The sequence below is a fragment of the Phaethon aethereus genome (assembly GCF_964289735.1).
Source record: "Phaethon aethereus genome assembly, contig: HAP1_SCAFFOLD_293, whole genome shotgun sequence".
Classification (NCBI taxonomy): domain Eukaryota; kingdom Metazoa; phylum Chordata; class Aves; order Phaethontiformes; family Phaethontidae; genus Phaethon; species Phaethon aethereus.
The window spans coordinates 1-18,822 of NW_028114115.1; the positions used below are offsets into that span (position 1 = coordinate 1).

General features: G+C 62.7%; 1 protein-coding gene across 1 annotated transcript; it reads left to right on the forward strand.

The window, feature by feature from the left end:
• Positions 1 to 790: 790 nt before the first annotated feature.
• LOC309416270 (uncharacterized protein) lies at positions 791 to 2,160 on the forward strand (the record flags this gene model as incomplete). The annotated part of the gene is made up of 2 exons (XM_082015842.1): positions 791 to 898; positions 1,100 to 2,160. Coding segments are annotated over 2 exons (660 nt in total), but the record flags the coding sequence as incomplete, so codon positions are not given.
• Positions 2,161 to 18,822: the final 16,662 nt, after the last annotated feature.

Sequence of the window (18,822 nt, forward strand, 5' to 3'; positions counted from 1 at the left end):
CGCGGGGCTGCGTGTGCACCCCACGGGCTGAGCTGTGCCCACAGGCACCTTCAGCAAAGCCGCCGTGCAAAGGGAGGGGCTTGTAGGGACGCGACGTCCTCCATCCTTAAATGCTGATGGACGATCAGCAAAACACAGCCAGTGCAGACAGGTGGGCCTGGCTAGAGGAGCTTTCTGTGGTGGTCTCGTGCTCTGGCCCTCCAAGGCACACCCTGCCCATCTGATAACTTTCTGGGGGCCCGCATCCCTTCTGGCAAGGGGACAGGCCGTTTGGCAGTCCCTTTGGTGGGCATTTCCAGCGGGGTGCCCAGGAGATGAAAGCTGGGGATGGCCGAGCCTCCCGCTGACTTGCCACGGATCTTCCCTCTGGACGGAGCTTCCCTCTAGCTGGGAGATCCGTGTGTGTCGCTTTGCTCTGAGGCTCAGGGAGGCTCTGCTTTGGGAGCAGGGCGAAGGAAAGGGCTTCCAGGTGCTCCTCCGCATCCATCGGGCTGGGCGCGCTGCCGCCAGGGCTGGCACTGAGCACAGCCCTGCTGAAGGGCACGTTCCTCACCTCTGCTTTGGTAGCACGATGGCAGCATTTGGGCTGTGGGGGACCGTGCAGACTAGCAGTGGTGCCCTCTGCTCCCAGGCTTCCCCGGGTCTGAGACCTGGTCCTCGAGCTGGCTCCGGCTGTCCTTGTCCTCCTTCAGGAGGTCAGTGCTTCCAGGAGGCTGGCGCAGGAGCACTGGTGGGTCCTGCCTGAGCCTCATCGGTCGGGAGCTGAGAGTAACGGGGGTTTTGCCTGCAGGTGGCAGGAGGCCTTTTCGCCTGGGAAACCCAGGAGGATGGAGCTCTTCGAGCGCTCTGCATGGACATCCTGGGCTCTCTGGATGTCTCTCTGAGAGGGATGACCAGAGTAAGTTGACCTCTGCCCATCTGCTGTGGCCACTTCTTGCCTTCAGGACATTTTCCCTCGTTCTCCCCCATGCCCTGAGCCTCTCCCTTCACGTCGGCTGAAGCGCACGCGGCTCAGGGAAACGCAGACCGTTCTTTTCGTCTTCAAGCTGAGTGGAAGTGCCAATGTGGTGAATTGCAATTGCCCGGTTCTTCTCCACAGCTCCTGTGGCCAAGGCTGCTGCGGTACGTGGTGCCAGCCGAGTACAGCGGCATGCTGATCCCGCTCTCCCACTGCCTCCAAGCCCTCGTTGAGAGACGGGAGAGAGCAGGGTGCAAAGAAGAAGAGGAGGAGCTGGATGCCGTGGACTGCCAGGAGCAAGGTAGGAGCTCCAGTGAGTGCTGCTGGGCTTGGCTGGGGGTCAGGCCAGTGTGTGTCTCCCTGCGCCTCACCAACGCTGAGCAGGATCCCGGGAGAACCAAAGGGCAGAGACAGGCTCTGCTGCGGGGCATGAGGGGCTCTGCCTTGCATGGCCCCTTGCCCAGCGCAGAGGCCTGTCTCTCCTGCTGGCAGTGCTCTCCTGGTGAGCTGGGGCTCGTTCCTGGCCATGCCAGAGCTGCCTTCATCTCGTGGTGGGCAGCCCTCGGGAGCGCCCCCCGGGCCAGCGCTGCTGCAGCGCAGCTGCTCTCAGCCCTGTGCGGGGCCATCAGAGGTGCGAGGGGCAGGGCATGGTGGGGGCTCGTCGGCTCACCCAGCCTTTCTGCCTCCCCGTAGGCCAGCTGCCAGCTCCCCAGGCCCTGTTGGCTCGACTGCTGGTGAGTAGTGGGGCCCCGGGGAAAGGGCTTTTCTGGCCAGGGGTGGTGGGGCAGCCTGGGGCAGAGATGCTGTTGAGGCCAGTGCTGGGACCCCCCGCAGAGGAGGCAGGATACCCCAGCCTGCCCGAGCCCATGGAGGATCCCACTACTTTCTCAGGGCTGGCAGCACTCTGGGTGACACCATGGCTGCCCACTGCTGGCCGAGCAGCGCCAAGCTCCCTCCCTCCCGGGAGAAGCTGTGGCTCTGGTGGCAGGAGTGACCCTTCTGTCCTGCCCTTGCCTAGGTGGTGGCAGCGGCTGCTTATGGCAGCAGCCAACACGCAGTCGCAGCCTTGCAGCTGCTGCAGGCGCTCCGCGGCAGGATCCACGCAGCCGTGGGGGCGGCATGGGCGACCCAGATCCCCCTCCTGCTGCAGTACCTGGAAGGTAAAGTGCGGGTGGGGAGGGAGAGGCTGGAGGGGAGGAAGGCGGGGCAGGGAACTGTGGCTCCCCAGCAGGATGGAGGGGAGTTGTCCCCAGTTGCCCAGCTCTTGCTCTGCTGCCTTTCCCCTTCCACGGAGCCAGCACTGAGGCTGGGGGCAGCCATCCCCCGGCGTCGCTTTGGCCTAGGGGATGGATGGGGCCGTTGATGTCCCCTTGGACGGCAGGTCTTGGAGGCACCCCCATGTCCTGGTCGGAACGGTGTTTGGGGGAGGGACGGGACTGGTGCTCCTGGAGGGGGTGCAGCCCCTGTCTTTGGAGGACCAAGTGCCCAGGCCAGGGCCAGTTTGCAGCAGCCGTGCTCGGCAATAGCCAGGGAGAAGGGCTGCAAATGGGCAGAAAGCAGTGCGTCTTTAAGGAGAAAGTATGTTGCTGGTGGGTGCTGTGACCTCAGTGGTCGGAATTGCTCTGGGAGCTGCACTGACAGCAGCAGTGGGGATCAGCTGTGGTCAGCGCACCCTTCCCCACCATGAATCAGTGGCTCTGACAAATGCCCCTGGGACCCCTGCGGTGTCTTTGGCCTCACAAGGGCCTTGACGTTGGTGCTCGTAGGCACCTTCTAGCCTGATGGCCTGGGACTTTTGGGAGGTCTGACCGCAGAGGAGACCACCGGGCTCTTCTTGGCTGTGAGCTTAAATAGCAGCGAGAGCTTTTGTTCCTCTTGCTTTCTAGGAAAAACCGAGAGCTCCCTGGACTCCGCAGAGTGGGAGCACCGTGTGCTTAAGGTACAGCATCCTTGCGGGGGTGTCTCAAATAGAGAGGGAGAAGAGGGAGCAGACAAAGCTGTGGGAGGCAGCTCGGGGCTGCCTATGTAGGCACCAGGAGGTGGGGGCACCTCCCGAGCGCCCTGCGCCTCCCCCCGCAGTAGGTGCCTGCCCGCTCGGAGGAGCTGCTGTCCGCACACGTGCCACGGCTGATGGCTAATGCCCGCTAACGCTGTGGCACGCGCCTTAGCACCGCCTCCTGCTCTACGTCCGGCGTGCCGGGGGGTCTCGCCTGAGGTGTTAGGAGAAGAGGGAGGCTGGTGAAAAGAGGGTTGGGGAGGAGACTGCTGTTCCCAGCAGCTCTCCCCCCGCCGTATGCCGGGACACGCGAGTGTGGAAAGGGCCCGGGCCAAGGCCAGGGGAACACTCGCTTCCTCTCCTGCTCACCCCAGTTCCTGCGAGCGTCGCTGGAGCCCATCGAGGACAAGGCCTGGACCGTGGGCCTGAGCCAGGAGCTGAGCCAGCAGCTGGGCAGCTCTGCCCCGAGCTCCTGGGAGAAGGTGTGTCTCCTGCCCGCGCTGGGGCTGGCGCCAGTGCTCTGCCCACACTGGCGGTTTTCACTGCTTCCCGTGCCCCCAAAAGGCGCTTACCGCGGGGCTGCCCCAGCGCCTGGCTGCAGCCTGGCATCGCGGCCGGCCTGGCCTGTGCCCAGGGGCAGTCGAGTCCGTCCAGGCCAGCCCTCTCCTGACAGGTCAGGCCGTGACCGCGTCTCGGGCTCGGCCTCTTCTCTTTCAGCTTTTCCTGTACAAGGCTCTTGGGACGGCGCTGGCAGCTTGTCGGGACCTCAGGCACGTCCAAGGGCAGGTGCTGCAGTTCCTTCAGGAGACAAACCCTGTGGAGCTGTCTGAGGCTCAGGTGAGGTGATGCTCATGTCCTGAGCATCCCCTGCCTGCTCCTGGGGGAGAGGGAGGGCTGCTACTGGCCCTGCTCCGCACCTGCTTGATTTCCCCGTTGCTGCCATTTCCCCCCTGCCGCAACGTCCTGCCTGGCCGTTGTCGCTGGCCACAGCTGAGTGCCTGGGCTGGGGCCGACTCCCTCTTTCTCTGCGGTTGCAGGGAATGATTTTGGTTGTGTCTCACGCTGCCGAGAGCCACTTCCACCTGGTCTTGGACACGGTGACTATGTTCTCTGCCGCTTTCACCCGGCACTGGTTTTATCGGGCTTCCACGGGCTGGAAGGTAAAGGATCCAGGGTTTTGCTGCTTGGCTTTCCTTTTTGGCCCTTGTTTCCACTTCTACACCTGCAGCAGCCAAACCGTGGCAGCTGCCTTTAGCTTAGCTCTCTTGGAAGAGCTACCTGCGACCTGTGTTTCAGAGGGGACGTCCTGGCATTGGGGCCCCTGAAGTGTCTTTGGAAAGGACAGGGTTTGACACCTTGTGGATCAGAGCCACCCAGCTGGGGCAGCTGCAGCACTTGCTTGCTTGCAGCCGCGTTTCCCCGGCAAACCTTCAGCAGGAGCTAGCAACGAGAGGGTGGGCACCGTGTGACACTCTGCCTCTCCCTCCGAGCTGAGGGTCAGGAGCAGGGGCCTGGTGAAGTCTCGCTGGCTCTGCTGCCCCCCTGGGGGCTGTGGGGAAGCCTTTCTGGGCAGGGCAGGGCCCTGCGGAGGGAGCGGTGCCGCCTGGCCTGGCGCGGTGAGCAGACTGCTCTCATCTGCACCGCTGCCCCGCGCAGGCTGCGCAGCTCTGCGCAGGACCGTGAGCAGCTATGGCAGATACCTTTCCACGGGAAGGTGCCAGGCGGCTCCCCGCCCTCTCAAATCAGTGGTAAAACTGCCAGCAGTGTGTGTGATGCTGGCTGCACCCTCCTCCCCATCCCCATGCGAGAAGCCAAGCTGCGGGATGGGAACAGCTCCCGGCCCCGCAGCTTGCAGCTCGAGGAGCGGCTTGGGAAGCTGCTGGGAGGTGCCCAGGGAAACAAGGAGCTGGTGAGGCTGCGGGGCAGGGCCTGCCGCAGGAGCCCGTGGGAGTGCCGCAGGAGCCCGTGGGAGTGCCGGGGCTGACCTCTTGGGGCCTCTCTGTCAAAACAGGTATGGCAGCAGCAGGACGTGGAGAGAGCCCAGGCCACTCGTGCTGCTCTCATGCGCACCTACGGCGGCATTGCGCTGCGTGCCCCCAAGGAGCAGCTGCTCACCCGCGTGGATAAAGAAATCCTGGGCAACATCCTGCAGCTCTCCAGAGACAAACAGAGGGTAGGAGCACGGGGCGCACAGGGCAGGGATGATGCCTGGGTGCCCCAGCTCCAGCCGCTTAGGGCTGGGGCGTGCCGAGATGGGCGGTCTCTTTCTAAACATCCTCCGAGGAAGGGTTTGTCTGCAACGTGGAGGCCCAAAGCCGCCATGGGCTCCCCCCGGCCATGCTCCTCTTCAATGTCTCAGCCCTTCAAAGAGTTCAAGGGGTGCTTTGCTCTCTTTGCCCTCAGGACTTGCAGCTCAAGCTCGCCCTGGTGCAGAGCATCACGGAGGTCAGCTGTGCCATCCAGGCTGCAGGCGACCGCGGCAGCTTTGAGATCTCCTTGAAGCGGGAGGCGACGCGGACCCTGCTGGTGAGTGGCCATAGCTGGGCGAGTCTTGGGCTGCGTCATCAGACTGGTTTCCCCAGAGGCACGATGGTCTTGAGGCTTCATGTGCGCTCCTGGAGCTGTGTCCCAGGCTGGTGGGGCCCTTGAGTGCTCGTGCTGCATGGCTGTGGCTGAGGAGCCGTGTCCCTCCTGCGGTGCCTTTGGGGATCGGTGGGGGTGACGGGGCAGTGTCTGTCAGCAGAGCCTGTGCCCGGGGGAGGCGGGAGGGCTGTCCCGTGTCCTGGCCCGCTGGCAACTCTGCGCTTGTCTCTCTGGGACTTGCAGGACTGGATAAAGGGGGAGCCCTGGGACTCCCTGGTGTATGGAGTGTTTCAGGCGCTGGAGGAGTTGAGGTGAGGTCTGTTCCCTGGGCTCTGGGGACTCCCGCTATGCCCCGTCCCAGCTGGCTGGGGTGGCCCCAGTGGCCATGAGCATGGGGCCGGGAGCTGCTGGGGCTGTTCATCAGTGGGAGGGTGTTGCCCATTTTGGGTGTCTCCCAAAGGAGAGGAGCCCCAGGGGTTCCGTAACCGGTTGCGTGGAAGGAGGCAGGAGCTGCTGGAGCTGAAGGCAGTGCTCACTGGCCTGGGCTGGGGGTGTTGGGTTTGGGGCCCTCGATTAGGAGGAAGCCAGTTGTGGTTTGAGCCACTCTGGAGAGGGCTAGTAAATCCCCTTTCTGTTTCCTCTTCCTTTTTCCTCTGGCCAGCAAGCTGAGGCCGCCTCTGAGCAGGGAGGAAAATCGCAACCTGCTGGCAGTGTGCTGCCAGAGTGTCTTGTCGCGTCCTCCCAAGGAGCGGATGAACAAGGGAAGGAAGGCAGTGAGGGCAGCTGTGAACATGCAGGTACCCACTGGCCAGTGCCTGCCCACCTCTGGGTCAGGATCCCACCTCAGCGCATGCTGGCACCCCCCATGGTGTAGAACCCCAGCTCTCCTTTCCCGCTCTCAGCTTCTGCACAGGAGCTGCATGGAAGATCTGGGCCATCTCATAGGAACCCTTCTGGGGGCGGAGGAGACGTCTGCCTGCTTTGATGACGTGGTCCAAGTGAGTAGCTATGGGGCAGCAGGGAGAGTGTCATGGGGGCAGAGAATCGAGGCCTTAGAGGGTGACAGGAGGCGGCTGCCTTTCCTGCAGGAAAGTGGGCCTTTGGCTCTTGGCCCTGAGGCTGTGCGTCTGGCCAGGGCCAGGGGCTGAGCTGGGGGACGGGAGCACCCGGCCACTGCAGGCTCAAGACAGGCCGAGACGTGGGCCCTGCCAGCAGGAAAGCCAAGAGCCAGCCCTGAGCTGGGTGAGAGCAGCCTGGGGGAAGGCTGGAGCGGGGATCCGCCTGCAGGGAAGCAACACCTGGCTCAGGGCAGAGGCGGCTGGAGAGAGTGGAGCAGTGCCAGTGCTCGGTGGGGCTGCGGACCGCGCCGGCAAGGGGCCAGAGAAGGAGGGAGGGGGGTCTCAGGGAGAGAAAGGTGCCTGTTGTGAGAGAGGTGCACCCTGCCCCAGGTCCTGAAGGGCTGGCTCACCTCGGCCAAAGAATGGGAGCGGGACAGAGCCCTGTGGGTTTGCGCCCATGTGCTGGGCGCTTGCAAGGAGCGATCTGAGCTCGCGGTGAGTAGAGAGCCCCCGCGTGCCCTGGTGCCCCCTCCCCACCATTCACGGCCTCGGGAGGGAGCCCTGCCTGGCTGGGTGCTGGGTTTTGGGGCTCCTGGGATTATGAGGCAGCCCGTCTGCCCGGTTGCTGCTCAGGGAGCAGGATGGGCAGTAGGGGCGAGCGGGTGCCGGGGCTGCCTGCAACCGTTTTCCTGCTGCTCTCCCCTGCAGAGAGGACACCTTTGCAAGCAGTTTGGCTCCCTGGTGGGACTGCTGGGGACTCTGACCAGCGACTGCCTGGCCATGTCCCGCCAGAGGGCATTGGTCTGCCTTGGCCACCTTCTCGAAATACAAGGTGAGGAGAGCAGGCGCTTCCCAGCCTGATCCTCCCGCCCTTCCTGGCCTGGCGCCACCAGGGTCGCACCGGGCCAGGGCCCTGGGAGGGAAGGGGGAGGCAACGTGCTCGGCTGGTTTTGTGCCCCCGCCCTGGGAGCCCTCTGCCTCCCCGACCATCTCAGGAAGGATCCCTGGCAGAGGGTCTCTGAGTCCCACCTCCCCAGGGCATGGGTGAGGTTGGGTGGTCAGGGCCATCCCCCACTGGCCGTCTGAGAGCACGATGTTGTCACCAACGCTGGGGACTGTCCCCCTCCACATGTCTCCCCTGCCGTGTTCCAGGAGAGAGCGAGCGTGGTGAGACAGCTCACTCGGATGAGGTCCCTGACATTTCAGAGGGTGCCTTCCCCCTCGCTCCTTGCCTGGAGCCTGCAGAGACAGGCAGCTACCCAGGCAGTCTCCAAACTCATCCCTGCCAGGGAAATAATCCCCTGCCGAGCACAAGAGCGAAAACCAGTTTGCTGCCCAGAGCAAACTGGGCAGGGAGGAGGGATGTGAGCTGCAGGCCCAGAGCATGCTGCGGAGGGTTGTGTTTGACACTTTCCTCTTCAGGCAGCAGGGTCTGCCTGTGCTGAGGACGTCACGGGGAGGTTTCCTGCCTCCCAGAGATGACGGTGGCCTGTGCGTGAATAGGGGATGCAGCTGCTAGGAGCAGAGGCTGCTGAAACCCTGACGCCCCAGCAAACGGTTCAAGGAGCAAGAGGGCTCTTTCCAGCGGGGGATTTGTCCGCCACTTATCGGGCTTGGGAAATCCTGCTGCAGGATTCAGCAGGAGGGGCCTGGCTTTCCCTGTGGCCTTCACTGCCACCACTTGTGTTGTGCTTTATCGGTATCTGGGGCCAGAGGTTGGGTTTCTGTAGGTGTGAGTCCTCTGTTCTCCTGGTGTTTGTTCCAGCCAAGACCATGAAGGTGGTGCCGCAGGCAGGTGAGATCGGGCGCCTGTGTGAGGAGCTCAACAGCCCGGACACCCAGACTCTGGTGGAGACCTGTACCAAAATAGCAAAGGTAACCGGCCCTACGAGAGCGGCGTGGGGGCCCAGCTCCTGGGCTCCTGCACGTCTCCCTGCTCCCCTCCAGAGTGTCTCGCTGTCTCCCAGGAGGGCTGTTGTTGGCAAGGAGCAGGAGGCTTTGAGACAAGACTGTCCTTCAGGCACGCTGGAGCAGATACCGGGGGGTGGGGGTGTGTGTGCAAGTGCTCGTCAGAAGGAAAAAATTGGTATATGAGCAAACAACATGGGGGGAGACACTTCCAAATCGGTTAGCTGCATCAGATGTAAACGGCACTGTATGCACAGTAGGAGGGCCAAGCGATTGCCCCCTCCGTGACTGCCGAACTAACGGTCCCGTGGAGTTTCCTTTTCTTTCTGAATTGCTGAAAGCAGCGCTGTGACACGGTCTCTCCTGTTCTGGCTTCTCTCCAGGCTGTTTGCAAGTACATCCCTCCAGCACAGGCGCCGGACTTTCTGACTGTCGTCCTGGATGGCCTGCTGCATGTCACACCCACGCGTGCAAGAGCAGTGTGGAAGTGGGTGTTTGTCTTCCTGGTGGAATGCAGGAAGGAAATACTCCAGGAGGTAAAGGAGACCTTTTCTGCCATTTGACTTTGTCTTGTCTCCTGTTGCCTGTTGCACTACTCCCTGTGCAGTTGGCATGGGCTCAAGAAACGCCGCCTTGTGCCGAGCCGAGGGGCTGCTGGTGGTCTGAGTGGTGCATTAGCAACTGCTGCTGGCGTCTGCTCCAGCTGGTGACAAGGATATGGGCACTTCTTGTGCAAAGTTTCCCGTTGGTCCAGGTCCTACCCATGCGTGAGGCACTGGGAGGCACCAGCCTTGCCATTCTGCCCCTTCCTCTGGGGTCACTGTCAGTCCTCCGTGCCCTGGGACTCACTTGACCCTGCTCTTTCTTCACGGGTCCCCAATTCCATTCCTTATCGTGGCCACGGCTTCTAGCTGTGAAAAGCTCAAAGAAATACCCCTTCCTTCGGGGGAAGGCCCTCTGAGTGGCGAAGGGGTTAGCGCTTTGGGAAAGGAGGGTAGAGGCAAGGAAAAGTGTCCCTGGAGAACTGGGTTCCTCTGGAAGGCATCTTCAGGCTCTCAAAGAGCGTGTTTGGTTGTGCTCTTGCATGGCTGCAGACCCATGCGGGAGTCATTCTGGGGCTGGGTGTGAAGCGTGGCCGTGTCCTCTGTGTGCACACAGGGCACGCAGCTGCTCACACGGTTGGGCCCAGACACATTCAGTGACGGAGGCTGCGCGTGTGGGTGCATGCAGGCGTGTGTGTGAGGGCGTGCGTGCGTGCGCAGGCTTGCCGAGAGCAGACTCGGCTCCAGACGTGAGCCAGGGTCAGGCAGGTGGAAGGGGTGAGGTTTTGAGCTGGATCTGGACCCTGCCAAGGGAGCAGGCATTGCTCCCGTGCTGAGTGACTGCGTCTGGGTCCCACAGCAGGTTCTCCTCTTCTTCCCTTCAGGTGCCAAAGATCCTGAACACCCTTTACACCTACATGCAGCAGAGCACCCACAGGCCCTTCCTGCTCCATGCAGTGTTTCTCCTTGCCCGCTTTCACCGGGAGCCCACCATCAGCAGTCTCCTCCAGAAAGGTCTGCCCATGGACAGGTACGTGCACTACCCACTCCCCACTGTAGTCAAACAGAGACCACGTAGCTTGCTTGTACTGGGAGGGGTCTGGTTGAGGAGCAGGTCTTTTTTTTTTCTGCCTGAACCATCTTGAGTGTGGCAAGACTGCGTGCTTGTGTCTCTGCCGTGAGTGGGGTGTTCTAAGCCCCATTGCAGATGAGGAGGTTTGAGGGCACTGCAGGACTGCGAGGATACGGGCTCAGGGGCAAACGTCTCTTCCCTTGCAGCGATGCCGTGGAGCTGTGGAGGAGCCTGGGGAGAAGCGCCTCTGGGATTCAGATCCTGAGGTGCTTAGTGGAGAAACTAAACAGAGCAGGAGACCACCGCCTGGGGACTGACGACTCTGCTTGTGAGCGACACAACCGTCAGACTGCTCTGGAGACTCTGACGGTACGTTCAACGGCAGACACATTCTTGCAGCTTTGCATCTGCTTTCTAACTCATACTTTGGTGCGAGGGAGTCAGGTGCCCTTTGCGGATGCCCCCGGAGACTCCCAGGGTGCTGTGCTGGGCCGGCCTCAAGGAGTGTGGGGAGCTGGGAACGTTTTGTGCTCCTGAGCCACAAGGCTGTCGCAGAAGTGACAATTGCGGACTGTAACCCCCGGCCCCAGGCAGGCTGGTGGGAAAAGGCCTTGCCTGAGCAGGTGGTTCTCGGTCATTTTTCTCTGCAGATCACCCGTGCCATCTCCGAGGTGGTGCTTGCCCTGAGGAGCATGGAGGAGCTCAGGCAACTGCTTCCGCACATCCTTCGCAGCCTCCTGAGGTGGGCCAGTGAAACGCTGGGTGAGGAGAGGCTGCGCTCCCCCATGAGCGGCTGGAGACAACTGTTCCTTGAGGGCAAGGTGCTTGAGGAGAAGCCGTGCAGGTAAGGAGCCGAAGGGGCAGATGGAGACACTGCCTCAGTTCCCCTCGCCAAGGCATGTGCCTTTGTGGGGCTGAGGGAGCGCTTTGCCGGCCCCGCATCCTAGATGTGGAAACCGGTCGTTGTGGTTGGTTCTCCTTCTGTTCCTTCATGGAGAAAGTCCAGCTCCCAGGCGGGAAAGTCTTACGTAGCTCGTACTGCGGATGGCTGTCATCCTACCTCCCGTGTAGCCTTGCATGCACAATCGCATCGCACTCCCTCAACAGACCCCCGGTGGGAGCAGTGACTGTCGCGGGCACTGGTGTCAGTCATCCCAAAATGCTGGTGGGAGGAGGTATTAGGTGTTGCCTTGGTTGGTATCCAGCATGGAGGCAGGCCAGGGCTATGGGTTTTCTTCTGCTTCAGTGGGTTTGGGGCATGAAGAAAATGCCAGAGTCATTAGCTGCAGTCTTGAAGGCTACGAAGCATCATTTCAGGGGTACCTAGCTCTGCTGAAGACAAGTCTTCCCCCAGCCTGCTGTGATTTGAGATCTCTTTGGGTTTGTGGTGGTGCTGTTATTTTGATTCGTTTTGTTTGTTTATTTTGTGTTTTGTTTCTTCTGCCAGGATCTTCCTTTCAGCTGTGGAGTTGGTGCTAGGCAAATGCATGGCACAGAAATGGATGCAGCGGCTCCTGAATGGGGCCGTGTGGGCTCGTCTGGAAGACCCCCTGGCTCACCCTGAGGGGGTGCATCTCCTGAGCAGGTAAGAGCCGCAGGGATGCATCTGGCCGCCTCCTGCGGGGCTGTGCCTGGGGAAACGGCTGCTGGGACCCTTCCAGCGTGCCTGGGAAGCTGTCCTGAGCTACAAGACTAGTGTCTGCATCGGCGCAAGTGGGTTTTGGAGACGCGGCCTGTGGCCATCCTGGGTCACTGTGTCCCCCTCGCTTGTGTCCCCTGTGCAGCGTCCTACTCGACACTGGGCTCATCTCCCCCAGTCTGGTGAAGAACCTCTTGCCGGGCTGGATTCCTGCTCAGGCAAGCCGTGGGTAGCTTGCTTTGCTGAGGTAAGACAAAGATGGGGAAGGAAGGGTTCGGAGCGGTTTTACCAAGATACTGCTGCTTGGGACACGTATTTTTGTGGGAAGACCCCTGGAGAAAGGGACCCTGGAGTGGGGCGGCCAGCAGAGCCCCTGGCGAGGACCAGCTCCCCACAGTGTTTGCCTGTGTCATTCCAGCTCTCTCAGGACTGCAGGACGACAGGGACCCCCGAGTGAGGCCAGCACAGCCCTCGTCTCCTCCCCAAGCCTCTTGTTTAAAGTTCCCACTCGTTGTTCTGGCTCCTTGATGCTACCAGGTGGTTTCCAAGGCTGGGCCTGGCAGAGGAGGGAGGAGAGTTGCAGTCGGCCCTTTTTCGCTCATCAGGCTGGAGGATGACATCCTTAGCTGAACCAAGGCAGCAGACGCGGCAAGAGGGATGATACTGGAACAACTTAGTCTGTCTAAGCTCAAGATCTGCAAGCAAGACTAAAGCAAGCCCTGCCTCTGGTGACTTGGCTTCCCAGCCCACCATGGGATGGAAGGGGACCCTCTTGCTGAGGATCTGCCATGGACAGATGTTGCCACCACCGGCATGTACAGCTCCTCCAAGGGTCACTCTGGGTGCCTCAGTGGAAGGCAGAGGCGGCTCCAGGCCTGAAAGACCAGCTGTAGTGAGCTCTGGTAGCCTTGAGCGCTGCTGCCCATGGGATTCCCCGCAAAAGCCCCCTGAAGAGGCAAAAATGGTCACTACAGCCAAGGCTGACAGGGGGTTCTACAGCCCTGATCAGCACTCCCTCTTTTGCAAGGACCAGAGTCAGGTGAGCATCACCGTTCTTGGGCTAACCGATTATGATCCCTCCTGAGGTGGTGTCCTGGCCTATCTCCTGCCCCGTGTGGTGCTTTAGGCTGTAAAGAGAATCAAAACAATGCCTCTCACTGGGGGACCTGCAGCGGCAGCTGGCCGAGGAGATGGTGAGGCCCAGCAGGAGCGGCAGGGAGGCCCGAAGCAAGCTCCAGGACCTCCTCGGCAAGCTACGCTGGGAGATGGATGGCTTCCAGCCCGCCCGCATCCGCCACCTCCAGAACCAGCTGCAGCTGGAGAGAAGACTCTTCATCAAATACATCCTGCAGTGGGTCGAGGGCGAGCTGCCCGCCTCCCCCGGCACGGCCCAGCCCGAAGGCCCTCTTGGGCACCAGGGCCATCAGGAGACGCAGAGCTCCTGCTCCTCTGGCAGAAACGGGCCCCAAGCCCTGGCAGCGCTAAGGGAAAGACTGCCGGAAAGCCACCGCGCTGGGCAGCAAACAGCATGCAAGGCTGTGGCAGATGCTAAGCTCTGGGTGCCGGAGGGGGAAGGCGTGGTGCTGCTTGGAAGCACATGCAGCTGACTCCTGGAGCCAAACACCCGCCTGCAGCATCTTCTAGAAGACCTGGAGAGGCAACAGAGTGCCCTTGAGGCGGAGAGCTGCCTCCTGAAAAAGGAAGGCTCTCCAGAAGCGTGCGAGGAGGCAGAGAGGCTGCAGCAGAAAAAAGCTCAGCTAGCTGCCCTCGCCTCCCGGCTGGAAGAAAGATCCAGGCAACTGCAGGCGACTGTCCATCGCCTGGTCAATGCTGGAGTGCCGCTGCCCATCCAAAGCTCCACTGAGGATCTGTGCATGGCACCGTTGCCTCAGCAGAGAGATGGAGAAACGGGAGAGCCTGCCAGAGCTTTGCTGGCACAGGACAAGCAGGATGACTTCTCACAGAAGGGGGCTGAGGAGCTTCAGGCCCAAGGGGCTGCAGGTGATGAGGGCTCCTGTTACGTGAGCACCCACAGCCCAACTTGTGAGGAGTTGCAGGCGCAGCTCACAGAGATGACAAAGGAAAATGCTCACCTGGCGGAAGAAAATGCTCGCCTCTGTGGGCAGATGGGTTTGACAGCATGGGTTCAAGCTGCAAATGCTGACCTGAAAAGGCAACTAGCACGAGTGGCAGAGGAGCGAGATTCTGCCATCCAAAGGAACGTTTGCCTGAGGAAATTTTCATCATGCCACTGGACTCTTTTTGGAGCTTTTCGTCACGTCGCCCCTGCAGAGCCTTTTGTCACTCCGCGACCTCTTTTTGCTGTCTCTCGCCGAATCGCCCCCCAGGAGCGTCTCGCCGCATCGCCCCACGGGAGCCTTTTGTCACTCCACCGGGGTCCTTTTGGAGCCTTTTGTCGCGTCGCGCCTGAGGAGCCTCTCGTCACTGTGCTGGGCCCTTTTTGGAGCCTCTTGCCGCGTCGCCCTCCAGGAGCCTCACGCCGTGTCGCCCCCCTGAGGAGCCTCTCTTCGCGTCGCCCCCAAGGAGCCTTTCGTCACGTTGCGCCTGGAGATTCGTTTGTCATGTCGCCCGGCTGTTTTCGGATCCTTTCGTCGCTTCACGCCCGAGGAGCCTCTCGCCGCGTTGCCCGCCTCCTTCCGGAGCCTCTCGCCGCGTCGCCCGCCTCCTTCCGGAGCCTCTCGCCGCGTCGCCCGCCTCCTTCCGGAGCCTCTCGCCGCGTCGCCCGCCTCCTTCCGGAGCCTCTCGCCGCGTCGACCGCCTCCTTTCGGAGCCTTTTGCCGCTTCGCGCCTGTGGAGTCTCTCACCTCATCGCGCTCCAGCAGCCTGTCACCACCGAGGAGCCTCTCGCCGCCCGCCCCCTTTTCGGAGCCGTTGGCCGCGCCGCCCACCTCCTTTTCGAAGCCTTTGGCCACGTCGCCCGCCTCCTTTTGGAGATTTTTTCCCGTGTCGACCGCCTCCTTTTGGAGCCTTTGGCCGCGTCGACCGCCTCCTTCCGGAGCCTTTCCTTGCTTCGCGCCTGTGGAGTCTCTCGCCTCATCGCGCCCCAGCAGCCTGTCGCCACGTCGCCACCGAGGAGCCTCTCGCCGTGTGGCTCCTTTCGGAGCCTTTTGCCGCGTCGCCCGCCTCCTTTCGGCACCTTTTCCCACGTCGCCAGCCTCCGTTCGGAGCCTGTCGCCGCGTCGCACCCCAGGAGCCTGTCACCGCCTCGCCACCGAGGAGGCTCTCGCTGCGTGGCCCCCACGGAGCCTGTCGCCGTGTCGCCCCCAAGGAGCCTTTTGCCATGTCACCCGCCTCCTTTCGGAGCCTTTTGCCATGTCATCTGCCTCCTTTCGGAGCCTTTTCCCGCTTCGCCCGCCTCCTTTCGGAGCCTTTTCCCGTGCCGCCCGCCTCCTTTCGGAGCCTTTTCCCGCGCCGCCCGCCTCCTTTCGGAGCCTTTTCCCGCGCCGCCCGCCTCCTTTCGGAGCCTTTGGCCGCGTTGCCTGCATGCTTTCAGAGCCTCTTGTCGCGTCGCGCCCCAGGAGCCTCTCGCCGCGTCGCCCCCGAGAAGTATTTTGCCGCATCGCCCCTGAGAAGCCCTTTGGTGCGTCGCCCAGCTCTTTTTGGAGCCTTTTGTTGCATCGCCCAGCTCCTTTCGGAGCTTTTTCCCGCGCCACCCGTCTCCTTTTGGAGCCTTTTCCCGCGTCGATCGCCTCCTTTCGGAGCCTCTCGTAGCATCACCCCCCGGGAGCCTCTTGCTGCGTCTCGCCCCGGGAGCCTCTCGCCACATTGCCCCCGAGGAGTCTGTCACCGCGTCACCCCCAAGGAGCCTTTTGCTGTTTTGTCTGCCTCCTTTCGGAGCCTTTTTCCACGTCTACCGCCTCCTTTCGGAGCCTCTCGCCGCGTCACGCCCCAGGAACCTGTCGCTGCATCGCCACCGAGGAGCCTGTCACTGCCTTGCCACCGAGGAGCCTCTCGCTGCATGGACCCCAAGGTGCCTCTCGCCTCGTAGCCCCCGAGTAGCCTTTTGGTGCTTTGCCCGCCTCCTTTCGGAGCCTTTTTCCACGTCTACCGCCTCCTTTCGGAGCCTCTCGCTGCGTCGCGCCCCAGGAGCCTGTCGCTGCATCGCCACCGAGGAGCCTCTCGCTGCATGGACCCCAAGGTGCCTCTCGCCTCGTAGCCCCCGAGTAGCCTTTTGGTGCTTTGCCCGCTGCCTTTCGGAGCCTTTTTCCATGTCTACCACCTCCTTTCGGAGCCTGTCGCCGTGTCGCGCTCCAGGAGCCTGTCGCCGTGTCGCGCCCCAGGAGCCTCTCACTGCGTTGGCCCCGAGGAGCCTGTCGCCGCGTCACCCCCGAGGAGTATTTTGCCGCGTCGCCCCTGAGGAGCCTTTTGGTGCATTGCCCAGCTCTTTTCGGAGCCTTTTGTTGCGTCGCCTGGCTCCTTTTAGAGCTTTTTCCCGCGCCACCCGCCTCCTTTTGAAGCCCTTTCCCGTGTCGACCGCCTCTTTTTGGAGCATCTCGCAGCGACACGCCCCAGGAGCTTCTCGCCGCGTCACGCCCCGGGAGCCCCTCGCCGCGTCGCGCCCCGGGAGCCTCTCGCCACGTCACCCGCGAGGAGCCTGTCGCCGCGTGGCCCCCAAGGAGCCTTTTGGTGTTTCGCCCGCCTCCTTTCGGAGCCTTTTCCCGCGTCGCCCACCACCATTCGGAGCCTGTGGCCGCGTCGCCCGCCTGCTTTCGAGCCTTTTCCCGTGTCGCCCGCCTCCTTTCAGAGCCTTTGGCCGCGTTGCCCACCTCTTTCGGAGCCTTTTCTTGCGTCGCCCGCCTCCTTTCGGACCCTTTTCTTGCGTCGCCCGCCTCCTTTCGGAGCCTTTTCCGTGCCGCCCGATTCCTTTCGGACCCTTTTCTTGCGTCGCCCGCCTCCTTTCGGAGCCTTTGGCCGCGTCGCCCGCCTCCTTTCGGAGCCTTTGGCCGCGTCGCCCGCCTCCTTTCGGAGCCTTTGGCTGCGTCGCCCGCCTCCTTTCGGAGCCTTTGGCTGCGTCGCCCGCCTCCTTTCGGAGCCTCTTGCTGCGTGGCCCCCAAGGAGCCTGTCACCGCCTCGCCACCGAGTAGCCTTTTGGACGCGTCGCCCGCCTCCTTTCGGAGCCTTTGGCCGCGTCGACCGCCTCCTTTCGGAGCCTTTGGCCGGGTCGAACGCCTCCTTTCGGAGCCTTTGGCCGCTTTGACCTCCTCCTTTCGGCACCTTTGGCCGCTTCCACCGCCTCCTTTCAGAGTCTCTCGCCGTGTCGTGCTCCAGGAGCCTGTCGCCGTGTCGCGCCCCAGGAGCCTCACTGCGTCGGCCCCGAGGAGCCTTTTCCCGCGCCGCCCTCCACCGTTCGGAGCCTTTTCCCACGCCGCCCGCCTCCTTTTGGAGCCTTTTCCCGCGCCGCCCGCCTCCTTTCGGAGCCTTTGGCCGCGTCGCCCTCCTCCATTCGGAGCCTTTGGCTGCATCGACCGCCTCCTTTCAGAGCCTTTACCCATGCCGCCCGCCTCCTTTCGGAGCCTTTTCCCGTGCCGCCCGCCTCCTTTCGGAGCCTTTTCCCGCTTCGCCCGCCTCCTTTCGGAGCCTTTTCCCGTGCCGCCCGCGTCCTTTCGGAGCCTTTTCCCGTGCCGCCCGCCTCCTTTCGGAGCCTTTTCCCGTGCCGCCTGCCTCCTTTCGGAGCCTTTTCCCGTGCCGCCTGCCTCCTTTCGGAGCCTTTCCCATGCCGCCCGCCTCCTTTCGGAGCCTTTTCCTGTGCCGCCCGCCTCCTTTCGGAGCCTTTTCCCGCGTCGCCCGCCTCCTTTCGGAGCCTCTCGCTGCGTGGCCCCCAAGGAGCCTGTCACCGCCTCGCCCCCAAGGAGCCTTTTCCCACGTCACCCGCCTCCTTTCGGAGCCTTTTGCCATGTCAGCGGCCTCCTTTTGGACCCTTTTCCTGCGTCGACCGCCTCCTTTCGGAGCCTTTTCCCGTGCCGCCCGCCTCCTTTCGGAGCCTTTTCCCGTGCCGCCCGCCTCCTTTCGGAGCCTTTGGCCGCGTCGCCCGCATGCTTTCGGAGCCTCTTGTCGCGTCGCGCCCCAGGAGCCTCTCGCTGCGTCGCCCCCGAGAAGTATTTTGCCGCGTCGCCCCGAGAAGCCCTTTGTTGCATCGCCCAGCTCTTTTTGGAGCCTTTTGTTGCGTCGCCCGGCTCCTTTCGGAGCTTTTTCCCGCGCCACCCGTCTCCTTTTGGAACCTTTTCCCGTGTCGATCGCCTCCTTTCGGAGCCTCTCGTAGCGTCACGCCCCAGGAGCCTCTCGTAGCGTCACCCCCCGGGAGCCTCTTGCTGCATCTCGCCCCGGGAGCCTCTCGCCACGTCGCCCCCAAGGAGCCTTTTGCTGTTTTGTCTGCCTCCTTTCGGAGCCTTTTTCCACGTCTACCGCCTCCTTTCGGAGCCTCTCGCCGCGTCACTCCCCAGGAGCCTGTCGCTGCATCGCCACCGAGGAGCCTGTCACCGCCTTGCCACCGAGGAGCCTCTCGCTGCATGGACCCCAAGGTGCCTCTCGCCTCGTAGCCCCCGAGTAGCCTTTTGGTGCTTTGCCCGCCTCCTTTCGGAGCCTTTTTCCACATCTACCGCCTCCTTTCGGAGCCTCTCGCCGCGTCGCGCCCCAGGAGCCTGTCGCTGCATCGCCACCGAGGAGCCTGTCACCGCCTTGCCACCGAGGAGCCTCTCGCTGCATGGACCCCAAGGTGCCTCTCGCCTCGTAGCCCCCGAGTAGCCTTTTGCTGCTTTGCCCGCCTCCTTTCGGAGCCTTTTTCCATGTCTACCACCTCCTTTCGGAGCCTGTTGCCGTGTCGCGCTCCAGGAGCCTGTCGCCGCGTCACGCCCCAGGAGCCTCTCACTGCGTTGGCCCCGAGGATCCTTTCCCGCGCCGCCCGCCTCCATTCGGCACCTTTTCTCGCGTCGACCGCCTCCTTTCGGAGCCTTTTCCCGCGTCGCCCACCACCTTTCGGAGCCTTTGGCCGCGTCGCCCGCCTCCTTTCAGAGCCTTTGGCCGCGTCGCCCGCCTCCTTTCAGAGCCT